Below are 19,745 nucleotides of genomic sequence, written 5' to 3'. Positions count from 1 at the left end.
AAAAAAAAGTGGTTGGAAATTTGGAATAAAGAAAAATCAAAGCTAAATTTATAAAATAAAAAAAAGGGGGGCGCTGCAAAAACAAACGAAGACGGGCACCACTGGATCCTTTCCCCCTCCCCTTCAAATTCGGTGGGCCCCACGCAACGGACTTCAAAGTCCTAGATTTAAATTTAGTTAATTTGACAGAAAAGCAACTGCCAAAAAAAAAAAAAAAAATGAGGGACAAATACTGGGAAGAAGAGACAGAGAAAAAAAGGCAGTGAAGTCCCGTGAATGACTCATCAAAGGGAACCTGACCTTTTTTGCCTCCGCTCTACACGCGCCTGTCTTTATCCTTTATTTAATTAATTGAATATTAAATAATAAAAAAAGGTAAAATCAAAATTTGCCCCATGTTGGCGACCACTATATATACCCATTCCGTTTCTCTTTCCCTCTCACCCATTGCTCCGCATTTTCTCTCTCTACACTCTCGCTTTCTCTCTCTAGAACACCCCCACCCACGCCTTGCGCTTCTTTTCATTTGCTTTCTCTTTCTTAGTCTTTTTCTCGTCAGCCAAACGCATTCTCTCACACAGCCTTTTGCCCCCTTATCAAATCCTCCCCTTCCCTCTCCTGTGTTTTCTGCTTATTTAACAACGGCTTACTGCATTGAACACTTTTAAGGTTGTTTTGTTTGTAATTTTCGAGACTGAAGACGTTTTCCAATGGCAATGGAGGATAACAAAGCCAACAAGAAGAGAGCCCGGGAAGAGTCTGAGGGTAATCAGTTGGAGGCTAACTCCGTCTCCAATTTAAAACTCCCTCGAGTCGACTCGGCCGACACGGGCTTCGACTCGCACGAGTCTACTATCGTGGAACCCGACCTGGATGACGGGAATGTTCAGTCGCCGGAGGTAAAGCGTATCCAGGAGGATTTGTTGAACCTCCTCGACGATTCCGACCCGGTCATTGGACCAGACCCAGCGATTCAGGGACTGGAATCGGTCATCAAAAGCTTCGAAGAAGAAATCTTAGTTCCGACTCAGGCACCGGCACCGGCAATGACGTCGGATTCCGGTGAGTTTCGACCGGTGCTTGGGTTTCTTTTAGAGGCTTCGGATGATGAACTGGGTTTGCCGCCGAGTTTTTCGTCTGTTGAGGAGGAGCTGAATTTAGGCACCGTTGCTTTGGAGGAAAGTGTAGGGTCAGGAGCCGTCGGAATTGGGGAGATGATGGGGTACGAGTTTCCGATTCCGAGTTTCGAACCTTACGAGTTCGGAATCGGCGGCGACTCCGATACGAACAACAATAATTATAGTAACAGCAGTGATTTTGTAGCGTTAGGCAGTTTGTTTGAACCGGCAACGGATATTTCGGAGCTGACATGGCGTCCTGAATCGCTTTCCGCATTGTAATATTATATATATAAAAAAAAGAACAGAAACAAATCGAAACGTTTCGGTGCCGTTTCGAATCGTTGACAAGGACACATACTCCTTTTATTTAAAAAAAAAAATTGTTTAGGCTTGTAAATTTTGTAAAATGGTAAAGTAAAGAAAGAAGAACAATAGTTAGATTTGAAAATGTGAATGGAAGGTAGCAGCTGTTTATGTTTGACAAAATTGCTAGCCAATTTGTTTGATATATATATATATATTTATATTTATATATGCATTTTAATTGACCTATTCTTAGTTAGTATAAAAATAATGAAATTAAATACTAAATAAATAGAAAGTTAAAATAAAAATGAAATGGATTGGATTGGATTCTGTGATCAATTACTTCTTGTTATACCCTATTGTTAGATTTGATTTTTTTAATCATTTAAGTTATTATTTAATTTTTAGATTTTATTTATTTAATTAAATGGAGTAAAAAATTAATCAATATAATTAATAAGATTAACAATTGGTCTGTAATCATCCGTTACTCTATTTTCTTTAAATTTAGTTTTATTAATGATAAATTTTAAATTTTTATCATCAAAATTTTTTAATTAGAGAATATCGGGAAGGTTTTATTTTAATTTGAATCAGATTGATTTCTTGAAATAAAAATAAAATAAAAATACGAATGCAATAACCTGTCAATGAGGCCTTTAAATTGATGTTAATTTCATTAGATCTAATTTTTATTAAAAATAATATACATATATTTAATTTAAATTTAAATTTAAATTTAACATATATTTGTGGATTAATTAATTGATATTAAAAAATATTAAAAAAATGATTGGGCCGGTCCAGGTTCAGAAGAGCCCATGGATTAAAATTTGGAAGAAATATTAAACATAATAATAAAACACAAATCATAAAATCTTATCCTGCTCACCAATCTCCTCCACTCAAATGGCGCTAACCATGACCATCAGCCATGGCAGCAGTACTGGTGGCGGTAATGGAGTCCGAATCCTCTGCGGTAACCCCACCAAACAATCATACACCCGCCTCCCTCCTCGACGACGCGTCCTCTTCCCCACCTCCCCCAGAATTCTTCACTTAACGACCTTCGCAGCCAAAAAGTTCTCCCCCCGAACCGGACGCTTCGACAGCAAGAACCGGAGGAGCGCTCTCACGACGAAAGAACAAGATGAGGAACAAGAGCAGAAACAAAGGACGGCTGAGATTGAAGAACAGAATGTTGTTGTCGGGGTTGGGTTTGATAACGTTGGTGGGAGTTCTTCCGAGGTTTCGGCTGATGGGAAACCGTTTCCGGAACTTCCTGGTCTTCAACCTGATTTGTGGGAAGGTCCTCAGTGGGATGTTCTTGGTTTCCTTGTTCAGTATTTGTGGGCTTTTGGCATTGTTTTCGCGGTATCTCTCAGTGCTCTTTATCACTGCCTTTTTAGCCTTTTGTTTTTGTTATGATAATGCCTGAAATGATCGATATTTGAATTCATATAAGCATATGAAGGACTAGAATTAGTTGGTTTTAATAAGAGTAATGAAATTTTTGCTTCAATATGAAGATGGCACGATACTGGTAATGGAAAAATGACACTCAAGTGGTTAGAACTTTACTTTGAGTTTGGAGAGTTTAGGTTCAAAGTTCAATTCTTGAAGAGTTTATGAGATGAGAGATGTGGTGAAGAAAAAAAAAAAATCCTGCTTGTGAACAGTGTTTTTCCTAATCTTCCGGAGTAGCTATTATCATGGCAGGGGTTGGGGATAGCTATTCCCCTTGGTTAGGAATAAGGCCAGAACGCCATTCTAGCCAACCGAACCTTGTCTTGCCAAGGAATAAGGGGGGAAAACAGTAGCCATTGCATACAACAAAACATTCTGAAATTAAGTACTGGACACAATTGAGATCTAATATGCAGTCTTAATGAGCAAAAATTGCTGAAGGTTGAAAGTTATATGACAACTTTGTAACGTTACATTTTAGCTTTCTTTTTGTCGTAACACGTCTAATTGGATAAGGCGCTATTTCATGATCAATGTAGACAGTGTGTAAATTCTTTTCTGGATTACTTGAAGGATGGTTTGGGAAGTTAGGTGGATCTAATTATCTTTGTCATTACTAGTTGCAGACCAAATTATGTGTTTTTCTTTGAAGACAATTGGTTGAGAAAGGTCATTTTCATATGGTTGAAAAAACATGAAAGCATTGATACCTAGAGAATTAGGTGGAGAAAAATTCCGTTAAAAATTTTACTAGTTATCTATTTCAGAAGCCCTTTTTGAAAAAATAGTGGGAGAATTTATTCAGCCCAACAAAATCTATTTCCATGCTTGTTAGATTGTGATTGCTGAAAAAGCCTTCATATTGTTTGATGAATGACAAAGTGAAGAATCCTACTTTTCATAATGATGCTGGAAAATTCTAACCTGTCGGTACATGTGAAATACTTTGCTGGTTTTCTGCTTTTTATAGAAATTTGCTTTCAAAAGGCACTATCTTGATGATTCTTCAATCTGATTACTTGGATTCTATTTTATCAGTTAATTGCGTGTGGGGTTGCTGTGTCTACTTACAATGAAGGGGCAACAGATTTTAAGGAGACTCCTGCATACAAAGAGTCTATCCAATCTCAAGAGCTTTTAGAAGAACCTGAGGCCTCTAATTCAGATGTATTTGAATTAAACCCTACTGAAGTTGCACCTAGTTTGGAGTAGTTGCTGTAAAATGAACCCAAAAAGTCTTTATATCTGGATTGATAAACAAATCACTTGAAGTCAAGCTTTTTCCTTGATTTGTAAGGCAATGTCTGTAATTTACCTTTGCAAATATTGTATCTTAATGATTTTGAGATGATGTTACAAATTATGTGATAGTCGGCATACATTAAAGGCACAGTTGATACGTCCATCAATTGTATTCTCTTGCTTTTTCTGAAATAGTTCTTCTTACCAAGGTCTTAAAATTTCGGTTTCGGAGTGACATTTCTCTTTAAGGGTAATACACTTACTTGGGGGCATAGTAAACCTTTTTATGAACGTGAAGGGTTTTCGAATCAATTTCAAAGTAAAGGTTTGGCAGATTAAGGATTTGTGGGAAAAATTAAAACAAATTATATTTATTTGTGTAAGATAGATTTGTTTCTGATGTTCCAATTGTGCTGGTTGCTACCCTTCTTTGAGATAACATACATTCAACTGCCCCCCCTCCTGTCTATTCCCCTGTTCTCCCCTGCTTCTGCCTATAGCTCTTCTAATTATTGTAGAAAATTTACAGAATCATCTATAATTTTCATTGTATAAGAATTTTTACTTGGTAACATCTGTTTAAAAAAACGGATTGAGGATTCTGCTGCAGTGTGGTATGGAAGAACAAGGAGTCAAGGAGGGATTTGCTATTGGAAAATTATGATAGTGTAGATTTTTGGGTGCACATTCTCCTTTTTAGTACTGATACTGCTTTCTTTTCATTTTTGTTTCCGCTCAATGAAGTACTATGTCGAAGCTGAATAGGGTATGGCAGTGAGTGCAGACATGAATTGATTTTTGGAAGATCATGGTTTAATGTATTAAAGATTAAGCAACTTAATTTGACAATGCTTCTGGTGTACTTGGATCAAACAGCCATGAGAAGCTACTGCATATCATTCCAAAACAGATAAATTGCTGTTCCAATACATTCTACATTGATATATAGGTATTAACTATCGAAACACAACGAATAATACGTAAATCTAAATAACAATATAACTGATCCTAAATGTCTCGAACTGGTCTCTATAATCAGATAACATAAACAAGCAACACACCAAAGCCATAAACACCTCATAAATCAAACTCCATTATCTAGACTTAATATAGCAGTGCCAGTTTTGAAAGCAGAATTGCAGCAAAAGTCACCATTGTTGAGAGACCTTTTGTCTTCAGTCTCCCAGCATTGCTCCGGCTGAACCCTAGCCCCATGATGCTTGGTCTTGGTGCCACTGGAACAGTTGGGTGCACCATGGGGGAAGCTGGGGAAAACACAGCAAATTTAATCAATTTCTGGTCTTGGAGGTCACAGAAGAAAGGGCATATTTAATGAAAAAAGGTATGAATGGGCCAGAAGATAATGCGAAAAATTGTATGATTACCAGCGACAGAAGAGTTGTGCTGTGCCCCTAGAGAAACCTCAGAACCAGGAGGGGAAGGCACCCCTTGAAGAAAAGAATGCAATATTATCAATTAATCAAACATTTATAAGACCAACATGAATGGAAGGCGGTTGATTGAGAATATCTGAGTGGTACCTGAGCAAGCAGAGGCGTTAGCTTGGAGCTTGCAAAGAACAGGTAACTGCAGAGCACGTGTCCTGTTAATAGGAAAATCACTCAAGGTGGTATCATTGAGCAAGAGGCAAAGACAGCCAGGTTGTAGGGTGTAGAGCTGATTGAGGTTGTCACAGCACGACTGCGCCGGCATCTGTGCTGTGCCCTGCACAAACGGTGCACATGGCATCAGTGCCACCAGGCGTGGGCTGCAGTCAGCAATGGTTGGACCTGGCGTGATGGGGTCCTGAGAAAGGGCAGTGGGATGAGTGGCAACGAAGAGCAGCAGCGTAACAATGGATGTGAAGGGAATGTGAGAAAGAGAGTTCAAAGCTGCCATGGTGCTAGTTTCTTGGTGCAGAAACTGGGGTTCACTAGGTAACTATTTAAGATGGGAATGCATGGATTGAGTGTGAGTTGCTACATGCATGGTGTGTGTTACTTATTCCCACATGCAAATTTTGTTCTCTCCCTGTGGGACATAACTGTACTTCCCAGCTCAAAACATATGACACCTCTTTTTGGAAATTCAATTTATATATATATATATATATATATATATATNATTCAAAATTTATATATATATATATATATATATATATATATATATATATATATATATATTTTAGTCTATAAATAACTGCACCATCGGAAAATTTTTGATGAATTCATGTGTGAAGCATAATAATAATTTTTAATTAAACTATAAAATTTTTTACTTGGAGTCTCAATCAATTTAGGACATGTAAATAGAAGAAAAAAATAAACAGACTTTATTTTATTTAACATAGAAGCTGGGTATTTTACACTACAATGAGCAGCTCACCTAAACCTAATAACACATGGAAAAGGAATACTCCAAGCCCCAAATGGAATCCAACAAGCATTCACCTTCAATCCCTTCAACTATATATACCACTCTTGCCGTTGCTTCCTTCACTTTTCATCTTCATAAACTCGACGATCGTATTTCATTAATATTTGGAAGCTTTTCCTTGTGATCTCCGATTCATCCATTGTTTCTCCTGTCAATGGAGCCGTCTGATCTTGAAGCTGTTGCTGCAGCCATGAGGCTTGATCATTCTTTCCAACATACCTATCGCTGTTCTTCATCGAGGTTTGAGTTTGGTAACAGAATTCTGATGCCCCTTTCTGCTTTCGACTCTCTTGTTGATAAAGGTGTGGAGTCTCCATGGCTTTTCGAGCTGTGCAATCATGTAACAGGCAAAACTTCTTATTGTGGAGTTCTTGAGTTTACTTCAGATGAGGGTTTCGTGTTGTTACCGAGGCAGATGATGGAGTCCATGGAGCTAGAGGAAGGAGAGCTTGTAACACTAACGAGTGCTTCTCTTGACAAAGGAACCTTCTTGAAGCTTCAACCACATACCAAGAATTTCATGCAACTCTCGAACCCTAGGGCGGTGTTGGAAATAGCTTTCAGAGATTTTTGTTGCTTGACGACCGGAGATACCATCATGATCATGTATAACAACATCAAGTTTTACATCGATATTGTTGAAACAAAGCCCTCATTGGCCGTCAATATCATTGATACAGATTGTGAAGTTGATTTTGCTCTCCCATTGGATTACGAACCACCCCAAGAAGAACAGAAAAAGCCCAAAGTACTTCAAAAACAAAAGCAGCCAATCGAGGAAGTAACAGTCAAGTTCAAAGCGTTCAACGGTATAGCAAGGCGCCTTGATGGAGAACCTGTGACAGAACACGTTGCGGTTGATGATGATGATGATGATGATTGGATGATGAATGCTGAAAGAAAGCCATGCGGATCAAACAAAGTTGTGCTTGGTTCCAATGTTATTCAATCTCAAGAAGACTCAACGGGTGAACCATCGAGAAAGGGTCGGCAAGAGGAAACCAATATGAAGAAAGAAGAAGAAAAGTTCCAGCCATTCACCGGAAGAAGTTATAGGTTGACTTAGGATAACAGTTTCTGAATTTGAATGTTTACTTTAGTTTTTATTGTTTATTTTTTCTGATACAATTCTAGCTTTAGCTTAGCTTTGTTTGTGACCAATTCATATGTGCAAACATTCAATCAATTGGAATCCGCTAGCTAGTCTTACTCCTACTCAAACATTTCCACTTTGCAACATCCAAATCAATTTGATTTCCACGAGGATTCTTCCTCAATCCAAACTCTCACAGCATTCATCCAGATTGAAACAAAATCTCCACCTTACATAATAACGAGATTTTGTATGAGAAGTGATTAGAGGGTAGTGACGGTTACTAGCACCTTGACTCCATCAATGACCTTACAGTGCATTAAACATTCATTCTTATGCTAAGATAGAACAAACAAGCATGGATGATATAAAATAAGTATAGGGAAGAGCTACAAATATGTTGCTAAGGTTAGCACTGACATTTAGTTGTCAAATGTTTTATTGATATTGATTCAAATTTATAACATGATTACACTTTATTATTACTATATATATATATATACACACATTCAAATTTTGCAGGGAAAAAGGGGTGATTTTATTATTATATTTGATGGTATCTAGCATTTTCCTAAAATTTATTGTTTACTTGCCAACAAACAGCCATCCATTTATGATGGGCACTGAATTTTCCTGTCCCCTACTTTTAAAAGGAAACAAAGGAAGGAACAAAAAGGGGGATGAAAGTAGAAATGAAGGGAAGGGAAATGTTTGTCATCTGATTAAGATGATATTTATATAAAATTTTAAAATTAATACACGGTCTCTTTCTTATTTTGATGTGACTAATATATATTGAATAAAAAATATTTTAACAAATTAATACCTGTTATTTCGATATTTTAAATAAAAATCACACATTAATCATTAAATTAAATATTCGGAGACTACTTGTGTCATATTTAATAAGAAGTAAAAGATGTATGGCAAAAATAGAGATTGCTTCCAAAGCAGGTAATCTCTGACGAGTGAAGTCTGATATGAATGATGCAAAGGGGGATACGCCTTTCATAGAATTTAATTACAACTAACAGAAATGAGGATGACTGATGCCTAAATATATTCCCATGCCATAATTAATATATAAAAAGTTTGAGAGATTCATTGGAAAAATGTTAATGAAGATAAATGAGGGCTCTGCTATCAGTGTCAGGGTTAGCTACACAAACGATTATCCAAATTTATGATGCTGTCACATGCTTCATCTCCATCATTCTGCTGTTAGCCACAACTTTCGAAAAGATGGGATTTCTCAATCGAAATGGTCCAACAATTGGCATAAAAGCTGGGCAGCTTCATGTCTATTCGTATAGGCCATGAACCCAACAGAGACTGGTATCTGCAGCTTTGCATAGATTTGTGCTATAAATACAACATAACTAACTACTAGAAAGTAAGAAGAACGGCAATGGCTTCTTGGGCTAAAAAACTTAGTCGACCTAGAGTCACCAACTGCCGGTTCAGGCTGCGATTTTCTTCTCCAGCTTCTATCAGCTGCCCTCCAAAGCCTCTGGTAATTGCTTCTCTCTCTCTCTCTCAATCTCTATAACATTTTTTTACAGATACTAAAAGTATGATCTTGTCCATATATATTCATGCAGGAAGTGGTTTTGGCTGCAAATTTAGGATGTACAAAATGCCAGAAAAGAGTAGCTGATGCAATTTCAAGAATCGATGGTAAGCTTTCTTCAAGGCTTAATTACTTGGGAGTACATGGATATTCGAAGTGATCAAAACAAAATGGAATAAAAAAAGGTTTTAAGCCCTTTTCTCCTGTTTGGTTCATGGAAAAATTTCCAAAAAAAAAAAGAAAATTGAATCCAAAAAAGAAAAACATGAAGAATATGTATTAATTATTATCATCTCTGAATGTTTTGATGTTGCATGGTACTACATAATTAATTTGCAGATGTGGAATCCGTCGTGGTGCATGTATTGCAGAGAAAAGTGACTGTCACACGTCAACCTTTCCGCCATGGATCTTCCGGAAAAAGAACTTAGCTCATTGGTGCCAAACTATATATATATAATCTCTTAGTCATGTAAGTCAAAATTGGAGGAATTAAATCCAACCCTTTTTCCATATTTTTAGGTACATTTATGCTAATATGTTATTGTTCTTTTTGTAATTAATATTATTAATATATCACCAGAACGTCTAAAACTGATGAATTTGTTAGAAAAAGAATTCGTATCCGAATTTTAATATATAATATAATTAAATTACGAGTACCCTTTTATTTAAAATTAAATATATATATTTCGTATTAGACAGATTAAATTTTAGGATTTATCTTTAAGTACTTGTTTAATGTTAAGAGGATCAATTTTATATATACTTTTTCTTCCTCATCTTGGGATTTGCTAGGAGCCGGAAAAACAACAGGGGAAGGCAGAGATCGAGTCTGAAATCTGGTCTGAGGATTCAGAGATAAAAAAAAAAGGGAGACTGTGGAAGGATTAGGAAAAAGAAAGATGAAGATAAGGGTAATAAGACCCGAATTCAGCTCCCTTTCTTTACTTTTTTATTCATTATTTTTCAATAAATTTATAAATATTATTCATTTATAAGTATAAAATTCATTTATGAATTATGAAATTCTCGAATCAAAGATGTTTTCAAGAATAAGAAAGAAGAACCCTCTGCTAAAACATGTTGGTGCCTGGTGGGTTTGACTGGATAATTGCATACTGAATTGTTTCTTTTCATGCTTACTAATGAATTATCTTATTGACTAGAAGAAAAAAAAAAAACACTAGACTAATACAATTCTTGTATATACTTGAAATACGAGTAAACTTGCTTTTGATCGGCTTAGTTTAGACAATAGATTTAGATTTGTATCAATTCTTTAATATATAATTAAATAAATTTATTTGATTAAGTGAAAAAAATATAAGTCTAATTATTATTAAAGGAAAAATGGTAAGCAATATAGAAATGTAAGGGTAGGAAACAAGTCATAATAAAATATACTTTCAATTAAAGCTAAAAATGCCACCAACATTGTTTCAGGATAACAAAAGTAATTAAAAATTAACAAGGGGAATATAATTACATGGGCAGAGTCAATGTAAAATCTTCAAGGTCAGCCATTAAATGTAGAATATGATGAAAAGAACCACAATTTTAATTTGTTATTTTATGTTAACATAGAAGAAAATCATTGATTTTTCATCATATAATCTTTAGGTGAGCCATTAAGAAAACAAGACCACACACAAGAATTTTTAATTACCCTATTTTATTACTAATTATTAGTTTATTAGCTTCAAAACTTTTTTTTAATTTCTTCTTTACACATGATTATTTTAAATTTTTTATTTTGATTTAATTATTTTTACTAGAAAAAGTTCATGACATTGCAAATGTCAAATATATGGTAATATGGGGAGAAAATAAGCCCTTTGACCTGATGGAACAAAAAAAAAAAAAAGAAAACGAAGGAAATCACAAGGCAGGTAGGTAGGTGAGAGAGTGAGAAATTATACCATGTGGAAAGCAAAATTCCTAACATCTCATGACTCATTAAAACTATTGTAGTTACTTTAGGCTTACAACTCATTGAATTGAGGTTAAAATAATTAAAAAAATGGTTTTTTAATTAAGTTTTTGTATTTTTATCATATTAACTAAAGGTTTTTATCTTTTATTTTTATTGAATTGAGTTTTTATTCTTTTATTTAACTCAATTCAGTATTTCATCTTATAATTAAAATGTATCAGACATTATTTTTCATGATAATTGTCATTTACTATGTACATGAAATTTAACAAGCACAATAAAAGTAAATAATATAAAAATATTTTTATGATGTGACATGTTACATTATGTCAAATTCTACGTCTATAAAAATAACAATTATTATTGAAAATAACGTATGTTACATTTTTATTATGAAATACGAATTTAATTAAATAAATAAAATAACATGAGCTCAATTAGATACAAATAAAAAAAAACTTAAGTACAATAAAAATATAAGAATTCAACTGTAAAGCAAACATAATTCAATAATATTTTTTTATTTAAGTCTTACATTGATTGTTGTGGTTAATATGAAAAGCAGCAGTAAAATGAAAACAATTATAAATGGAATAAGCATCTCATACCGAGTTGACAAAGGATATATAAAGATTTATTCTTAAATTTTCTTTTCTTTAATTGGATTTGGAACATACATATAAAGTTATGCCTTCCTGTTTGAAAGAATAAGCCTCTGGAAGGAAGAAATGGACGCTTTTCTCCCCCCAACATACATGAAACTTACAAAGCCAACACAAAGAGGTCAAGAATAATGGGCAACAAGCTACACCTACACCAACCCCCCATGGCAGAATCAGATTCCAAAATTAACATAGAACAATTCCAATAAACCAGCTCAGTCATGATTCCTTTTCATTCTCAAAAAATTCCCATCATTTGCCTTTTAACATCAACTTTTCTGCATTGTTCAAACACCCATTGCTGGATTCTTTGCAGGCTTCATGACAGAAAGGGCAAGTTCCATTTCCACCTAATAACACCTTTCATTGATGATAAGTTCTTTTGCTGTTTCATTTTTTTTTTTTTTACTTGTAATTAATTTCTCTGCATATTTGCATGCATGGCAGTTTTGCTGCATGGTAATGAAGATCAACATTGACTGCAACGGGTGTTACAGAAAAGTAAGAAGAGCCCTTCTTGACATCCAAGGTGAGATCAAATCTTCATCATCAAACTTGCTTTTCAAACCCTTTTTTCCCCATCATCTTTTGATTTGATTCCTGCTGTAACTCTGATGAATGTAGAGTTGGACACGCATTTGATAGAGAAGAAGCAGTGCAGGGTAAGCGTTTGTGGCAGGTTTATCCCTCAAGACATCGCCATCAAAATAAGGAAGAAGACCAACCGCAGGGTGGAGATACTGGAAATACAGGAATTCAACATCGACAATGAACAGATCAGTCATGAAGAGAAGGCATTGATCAGTTCCTGGAATCCGGAATCCAACCAAAACCATGTCGCAACCTGTGTAACATGTACATGAATTTCTACACATATATATAGAAATTAAGATGATTTGCTAGCTGCATCAAGTGAATATATGTAAAACCCTTATTTGTTAACTGTATATAGCTGTAACTATATCTGGTTATCATCATCATCATCTTTTATTTTTTTCTTGGGTGGGGGCAAGGGGAAAGGGGAAGTGGGGTTGATGGTATAAGAAGGAGCTGATCAATTTCAACTTGATTAAGGCCCAAGAAGGAAAAAGAAGTACCAAATTTGATGGGAAAGGTCAGCTCTGTCATTGTTCTTCAGGTGTTCTAGATTGGAAAGGAAGACCCTTCAAACACGTTGATACATGTGCTTGATTAATATGACATTTTATTCTGCACATACATACGAGAAAGTCTTAGAGAGTGTTCTATTAGGCATTTACATTTTTTTAATAATTTTTAATAATAACTTTACAATATATTTATATAATAGTATATATATGTGTGTGATTGTTTGTAAGAAGGAAGAGAAAGAATAAAGAATAAAGATTTGAATTTTGTCTCTTAGAGTAAATTAGTTGATGGGTTAGTTGATTAAGCAAGGAGTTAATTTTTGAGAAATACAAATTAGTCGATTATTATGAATTTTTAATCGAACTAAACGGGAATAGATATATAAAAAAAAGAATCAAACAGTTAAAGTAACTTTTTATTCTTAAAAGTCATAATTTTTTGAAAATTCAACATATTCATTTGGTGAATGAATGTTTAGAATTTTATTCGAAGTCTATAAATACTTTATAAAATCTTAGGAACATCTAATAATTAAACCCTTCTAAAATTGAGTAACAATTGTCAAACATAATTAATTGCACATAGACACATATATACAATAGATTAACTTAATTTTGGAACAATCAAAAGTTTTATTAATTTATTTATTAAGAAATTAGTTTACACAAAAGAAATTAAGATTTGGAAACACTGTCTAATAATTTCTTAAAAGAACATGAAATGTAAAGTCTATCACAAAGTGGTTACTTTAATAATGATTAATTGATAATCAAGACTATATATGGCATGATCAACTTGTTTAATTAAACAAGATTAATCAATTATATAATATATATATATATATATATATAAATTAAATGGTAATAGTTTAATAAATTTATTTAAATGGATTATATCTATGTACGGAAATATATGTGGGTTCCAAGTTGTTATAAGCCATAAGGTCCCTTACCGGCTATCATGTTGGACGGTTTGAATGGTTCGGTCTGCTCCGTTGCGGGTCCCGCTATTTCGTACTTCGTGATTAATACCGTACGTCCCTAGCCGAGGCGCCTTGTCTTACTTCGCTACTTCCATCGTCAATCCTCATACTTCATCTCTCATCTAATCTTTCTTCACGTACCTGATTTCTACGCATTCTCTTCCAGTTTTAAATGGAAAAGGATTAGAATTCTCGAGATTCCTGGTTCTCGTTTCTCAATGGCTGCCAAGTTGGGTTCGTTTAGGTACTCTCTGCTAGAGAAAAGGGAGAGAACAAAGGGGTATCCAGTGTTGGGATTCACCTACGAAGAAGGAGAAGAAGAGCAAGGGCAAGGATGGAGATGCTTTTCTTACCGATTTATAAGCGACAAAATAACTGGGTTCTGGAAAGATGTTCAAGATGTTGCAGGCGAGGCATGGCAGATGGGGAAATCGGACCCCAGAAAGATTATTTTCTCAGCCAAGATGGGTCTTGCCTTAATGCTTATTTCGTTTCTTATTTTCTTAAAAGAACCCTTCAAGGAGCTTAGCCAGTACTCTGTTTGGGCTATTCTCACTGTCGTCGTCGTCTTTGAATTCAGTATAGGTAATTTGGTTGGTCTTATTTTTGGGTTTTTTTTTTAATAGTAGTTTCCTTATGTGGGTCATAAATCATATAACTCATAATTGTAAATTCCTGTCATTCTACTATTTATTTATTGTATTGCTGTTCAATATGTTTGACTGCAGTTTTTTCTTTAAGAATTTTCTTTTGTTTTTGGGATTGTTTAGAGGTTTTGATTTGGATTGTTGCTTTTATTATTTGTTTTTGCTTGTTAAAAAATGAGACACAATCATAATTGATAAATAATAAACAAAGAGTAGTAATTATATGTAACATCGATTCTGATATGAATTTTTTATATATTTTGTTCTAAGAAATTTTTAATTACATTTTTTTAATTCTTCAAAAATATTACTTCTATGTGCTTTTGCATCCAAAATAAAGAATCAGCAAACAAAAAGAGACTTAATTTTATCTTGAGGTAGTCTTTGTTATACTATTGTATTAACATGTTAGTACCTCTCAGAAGAAATTTGGTTCTTGTGAGAATTGATCTTGTATTGGTTTTGTTTTGTTCTTTCTTTTCTGGCTGAGCTCATCTTCATTTGTATGTTCACGTGTGTATTTATAAATGTGTTGTGTAATGTATGTAATAATTACTGTGGCTAAGTAAATAAAACCTATTCATTGTTTGGTTGCATTCTAATAAATTCAAGAATATTTTCTTTTTCTGGAGGCCTGAACTGATTAGATGGTCTTATTCTGTCAAACCGGGAATCACGAAATACTGTTTGAGCTGTCAAGCTTCATTTGATTTGACCAGATTTTAGTTAATTTTTTTGTTTGTTCATTGTTTCTTTCCTGTTTACATTTACTCTTATTAGCATAAAGGAATACGTGTTTTGTTTTCTTTACAACTTTTGTGGTCACCCTTTTTTCTGCAGGAGCAACTCTTAGCAAAGGATTTAACCGTGGGCTGGGGACATTATCGGCAGGAGGGCTTGCTCTGGGTATGGCAGAATTGTCAGAGTTGGCTGGAGAGTGGGAAGAAGTTGTTATAGTTATTAGCATCTTTATCATAGGTCTGGTTTTCTGGTCATCATTGTTATGCCATATATTTATGCTATTAGTTGTAAGAGTTGTTACCTGGGTTCTCTGACATGCTGTCTCTTGCCAGGATTCTTTGCAACTTATGCAAAACTATACCCAACAATGAAGCCTTACGAGTATGGATTTCGAGTGTTCTTGTTGACATATTGTTTCATAACAGTTTCTGGGTATAGGACAGGGGATTTCTTGCATACAGCTGTGACACGATTTTTGCTAATAGCACTTGGTGCCAGTGTTTGTTTGGTTGTTAATATATGCATTTACCCCATCTGGGCTGGTGAGGATCTACACAATGTGGTGGCAAAAAACTTTATGAGTGTGGCAACTTCTTTAGAAGGTTAATATGCACAAAATGTTTTCTAATTATCTCATCAAATTTTGTAAGTACTGGCTCATTTCTCATTCTTGTCTTCTTCCACTTTTGATCAGGATGTGTTAAAGGTTACCTTAACTGTGTTGAATATGAAAGAGTCCCTTCCAAAATTCTAACTTATCAAGCATCAGATGACCCAGTTTACAATGGCTACAGATCAGCTGTACAATCTTCCAGTCAGGAGGAAGCTCTGGTATTATTGCACTTATGTTACGTTTTTCCACCTGTTACCTGAAAGGATAGTATTCTCATCTTTATTCCCTTTTTTCTTTTTCAATGCCAAGATGGGTTTTGCCATCTGGGAGCCACCTCATGGTCGTTATAGGTCATTTGGTTATCCATGGAAGAATTATGCCAAAGTAAGTGGAGCACTGAGGCATTGTGCATTCATGGTCATGGCATTGCATGGCTGTATACTTTCAGAAATACAGGTAGTTATTCTTTCCTATCTCTAAGTTATGCGATTGGTTACCCAATATGATTATAAGTGCCTTCCATTCTCAGGGTTTATTTGTTCCACAGCAGTGTGGCGCTAGGATCCTCAAGTTATTGGTTTTCCCTTTTTCAGTTGGCAGTGGTTACATGTGAATTTTTATTTGTGCTTAGCACTGGAAAAAAAATTACTATTTATTATCATCCAAAATTTCATTTTTAGCTGTTCTTTAGGAAGAACAGCGTTTTTTTTTTTTTTGAAAAGCAGAACAACAGTCTTATTTTTCCAATAACAATATTCTACTGGGTTCTTGTGGTGCTTTTGTTTGTTTGGACACTGAGAACAATACTCCTCTGTGGCCTTAGTAAAGTGTGCTCGTGATGCAACTTGATTAGTAACTTTCATCTGATCTAAATCTCTTTATGGCCATCATGCACAATTTTGCTAAATGCTTCTGCTCTGTTCATAATTGTACCATAGATTTGGTTTAAACCATGGCTAAAAACCCCCTTATCAAACTTTTTAGAAGATATATTTGAGAAAAGGATTTTGTGAATTCAAATATTGAATCGTAGAAATAACCTTCTTGGAAGTGACAACATGCCACATTGAAATTGTTCTGCGAGGAATCATGATTGGCAATTAGAATTTTCTGATTGATAATTATCCATTCAAATGCTACCCAATTGAAATGTGCTTATCATTGCGTGTCACTTTTTTTTTTAAGAGTTGGGCTTGTAATTTTCCTTAAACTTCATGTATTTTAAATTATAACATTTGTATGTGTAGGCTCCACCTGAACGGAGACAAGTCTTTCGTCTTGAACTTCAGAGGGTAGGTGCTGAAGGTGCTAGAGTGTTGCGTGAGCTAGGGAACAAAGTTAAAATGATGGAGAAATTAGGTCCTATTGACATACTATATGAAGTACATGACGCTGCAGAAGAGTTGCAAAACAAAGTTGACCGAAAATCATACCTTCTTGTCAATGCTGAGAGTTGGGAAATTGGAAATCGACCAGAGAGTCCGGCAGAGCCTCAAGATTTACTGAACTTGGATAGTGAAGAACACAAAGTCCTGGGTTATAAGTCCCTCAGTGAAGCAGTACTTGATCTCAGATCAGTTACTATACCAAATAATTGGGATGGCCAGAAGACCCATGTGGGTGTCAACCCCACTGTGCCTCCAGGTGCATCATCATCTGAAGACTTATTTAAGAAACAGATATCAATGCCTGCACGCACTTCATTCATTGCTGATACAGTGCCATTGGAAGAGTCAAAAACATATGAGAATGCAAGTGCATTGTCATTGGCAACATTTACTTCACTTTTGATTGAATTTGTTGCAAGGCTGCAAAATGTTGTCGATGCATTTGAAGAGTTGAGTGAGAAAGCAAACTTTAAGGAACCTGATGAGCTACCAGCAGCTGCAAGACAGCCCATTGGCCTTTGTTCCAGATTGTTTAGATGTCTGAAGTTTTAGAATTGGCATATAACACCTTAGTTAAAGATTAGAAAAGATAGATACGGAATTGGTCAGTGCCTAAATCAGGAATTACAACTTAAGATGTGGGCCTCAACAGTTCAGGATTTTATTAGTCTAAGTTCTGAAAGTTGTGGACACTGATTTCTGGTGCCAGGATGTAACAACATGTCTGCATTTATGCTGAAGAAGTGTCTCCTTCAGATGATGTTTTATATGTTGATGACAATGGATCTGATGGAATGGGAAGGCAAAATTGCTGTCACAGCAGAACTGAAACCAAACCAACAATATACATGGCTGTTGGGTAAATATTTGACCTCTAGTATATATATATATATATTAACTGCTTTAGTCTCAACTTAAAATTAGTCCCCTATTAAATCATGGGAGATGGTTTTTGTTTTACTAATTTGAATAACTCAAACCTGAAACTGTCATCCTTTCAAGGTTGTGGCTTCAATTATGATTCGATTTCCATTGTCATTGATCCCATTCCTCTGATATCTGTTTTATCATATGTTTTGGTAGATGAAAAGAGTTGGCTTTTGGTTGATTAGCAGTAGTAGTTAATAACATTCTCTTATGCATCAATGTGCCAATGTTCAGCTCATGTTTATTGCTTTATCAGTCTCTTCTTACATGGAAACATAACTGCTAGAGAAGAACATGGATGCAAAAGTCCTTGGTTCTCTCCTGTAAAAGTTCTGAAGCAATAGGATTCCTATTGGGGTCTGCTGAATAGGAGAAGCATCAACGATTGGAATGAGATGCAATAGCAGGCTTGGGCTTGGCTGGTGCTTGTCTGCTTGATTATGTTATACACACACACACATATACAAATATGTACACATGTATACATGGTTGATGTTTGCTTGATAATGTGTTATATATATATATATATATATATATATATGTGTGTGTGTGTGTGTGTGTGCACGTGCGCCTGCGTGTACATGTATACATATATATAAATATGGGCTTGTGTAAGATTGATGGAGCACCTACTATATTTATTAATTTTATGATAGTCAATCTTTAATATAAACATGGTTGGTGCATAATCCTTTTGTATAAAGGTAGGGTTCGAATCTCTCCTCATTCAATTACAAAAAAAAAAAAAACCTTTAATATAAACATAAGAACATGATATCATAGTTTACATTAATTAATTGGAATATCAAAATCAACAACATTTAAAAAAAAAAGTTTAGGAAAATATATATAGTTTACATTGACTACAAATATTATTAATCTAAAATAGTAAAATTTGTATAATTCATATTATTATGTGGAAAGAAAAGAAAAATAAGTTTTATTATATAACTATTTTATGTTAAAAACTCATTCATTGTATTATTTTCTTTTTTAATTTATATATGTACATAATAGTCTTGTCTTAAATACAATTAATACGATGAATTTTAATATATTAAAAAAGTATTTAATATGATACTGTAATAAAAAATATCATAAAGGCATTTCTTGGAAAAATTTTTGTTACAAATATTGTTCTTTATGCGATAGTTATATAATTATATAATAAAACTTAAAAATTTATGCATATACTAGTAATTTAATAGTAAAATATATATATTTTTATTTAAAAAATTAGATTAGACTCTCCTCTTTCTAAATGAAAAAACTTATACATAAAATTTATGACAAAAGTTTAATTTGATTGTAAATATTTTTAAAATAAATTAATACGTAATATTATGTGCATTGTGTTACAGGTTAAAACTTAAACCTAACTTCATGCGATTTTAAACTTTGAAAATAGAGTTTAAATAAATTTATAAATTACCAATCACGTTCTTAATTCAAAAGACATGCTTGATAGATGGTGGTAGGTCAATATTTATATATTTACTCTTAA

The 19,745-nt window shown here is 34.3% G+C and overlaps 6 protein-coding genes across 6 annotated transcripts; 5 read left to right on the top strand and 1 right to left on the bottom strand.

Moving 5' to 3' along the window:
* Positions 434–1,607, top strand: LOC18604112. Its single transcript, XM_007036447.2, has one exon. It carries the CDS (start codon positions 711–713, stop codon positions 1,398–1,400), a length of 690 nt encoding a protein of 229 aa, XP_007036509.2. The 5' UTR covers positions 434–710; the 3' UTR covers positions 1,401–1,607.
* On the top strand, positions 2,286–4,299 carry LOC18604111. The gene is made up of 2 exons (XM_007036446.2): positions 2,286–2,801; positions 3,933–4,299. The coding sequence occupies exons 1-2, from the start codon at positions 2,337–2,339 to the stop codon at positions 4,104–4,106; spliced, it is 639 nt and encodes a 212-aa protein (XP_007036508.2). The 5' UTR covers positions 2,286–2,336; the 3' UTR covers positions 4,107–4,299.
* Positions 5,060–6,094, bottom strand: LOC18604110 (protein YLS3). The gene is made up of 3 exons (XM_007036445.2): positions 5,678–6,094; positions 5,522–5,584; positions 5,060–5,401 (listed from the first exon to the last, which is right to left on the bottom strand). The coding sequence occupies exons 1-3, from the start codon at positions 6,033–6,035 to the stop codon at positions 5,241–5,243; spliced, it is 582 nt and encodes a 193-aa protein (XP_007036507.2). The 5' UTR covers positions 6,036–6,094; the 3' UTR covers positions 5,060–5,240.
* Positions 6,727–7,638, top strand: LOC18604109 (ubiquitin fusion degradation protein 1 homolog). The gene has a single exon (XM_007036444.2). It carries the CDS (start codon positions 6,727–6,729, stop codon positions 7,636–7,638), a length of 912 nt encoding a protein of 303 aa, XP_007036506.2.
* On the top strand, positions 11,657–12,810 carry LOC108661089 (heavy metal-associated isoprenylated plant protein 26-like). Its single transcript, XM_018116886.1, has 3 exons — positions 11,657–12,166; positions 12,281–12,362; positions 12,458–12,810. Exons 1-3 carry the CDS (start codon positions 12,155–12,157, stop codon positions 12,694–12,696), a joined length of 333 nt encoding a protein of 110 aa, XP_017972375.1. The 5' UTR covers positions 11,657–12,154; the 3' UTR covers positions 12,697–12,810.
* On the top strand, positions 14,144–17,866 carry LOC18604107 (aluminum-activated malate transporter 9). Its single transcript, XM_007036442.2, has 6 exons — positions 14,144–14,510; positions 15,413–15,550; positions 15,646–15,915; positions 16,008–16,144; positions 16,236–16,382; positions 17,174–17,866. Exons 1-6 carry the CDS (start codon positions 14,144–14,146, stop codon positions 17,864–17,866), a joined length of 1,752 nt encoding a protein of 583 aa, XP_007036504.2.

The sequence above is a fragment of the Theobroma cacao genome, chromosome 3 (genome assembly GCF_000208745.1).
Source record: "Theobroma cacao cultivar B97-61/B2 chromosome 3, Criollo_cocoa_genome_V2, whole genome shotgun sequence".
Classification (NCBI taxonomy): domain Eukaryota; kingdom Viridiplantae; phylum Streptophyta; class Magnoliopsida; order Malvales; family Malvaceae; genus Theobroma; species Theobroma cacao.
The sequence above is the reverse complement of the archived record's forward strand: the minus strand, read 5'-3'. Positions and strand labels throughout refer to the sequence as shown.

Bases quoted from the DNA above. Each gene is read 5' to 3' on its own strand.
- LOC18604112 (XM_007036447.2), top strand. From the start codon at position 711: ATGGCAATGGAGGATAACAAAGCCAACAAGAAGAGAGCCCGGGAAGAG.
- LOC18604111 (XM_007036446.2), top strand. From the start codon at position 2,337: ATGGCGCTAACCATGACCATCAGCCATGGCAGCAGTACTGGTGGCGGT. The intron at 2,802-3,932 runs GTATCTCTCAGT...CTATTTTATCAG, and splicing joins CTTTTGGCATTGTTTTCGCG to TTAATTGCGTGTGGGGTTGC.
- LOC18604110 (XM_007036445.2), bottom strand. From the start codon at position 6,035: ATGGCAGCTTTGAACTCTCTTTCTCACATTCCCTTCACATCCATTGTT. The intron at 5,585-5,677 runs GTACCACTCAGA...CTTTTCTTCAAG, and splicing joins TAACGCCTCTGCTTGCTCAG to GGGTGCCTTCCCCTCCTGGT. The intron at 5,402-5,521 runs GTAATCATACAA...TGTTTTCCCCAG, and splicing joins GCACAACTCTTCTGTCGCTG to CTTCCCCCATGGTGCACCCA.
- LOC18604109 (XM_007036444.2), top strand. From the start codon at position 6,727: ATGGAGCCGTCTGATCTTGAAGCTGTTGCTGCAGCCATGAGGCTTGAT.
- LOC108661089 (XM_018116886.1), top strand. The intron at 12,363-12,457 runs GTGAGATCAAAT...TGATGAATGTAG, and splicing joins AGCCCTTCTTGACATCCAAG to AGTTGGACACGCATTTGATA.
- LOC18604107 (XM_007036442.2), top strand. From the start codon at position 14,144: ATGGCTGCCAAGTTGGGTTCGTTTAGGTACTCTCTGCTAGAGAAAAGG. The intron at 15,551-15,645 runs GTCTGGTTTTCT...GTCTCTTGCCAG, and splicing joins TATTAGCATCTTTATCATAG to GATTCTTTGCAACTTATGCA. The intron at 16,383-17,173 runs GTAGTTATTCTT...TTGTATGTGTAG, and splicing joins GTATACTTTCAGAAATACAG to GCTCCACCTGAACGGAGACA.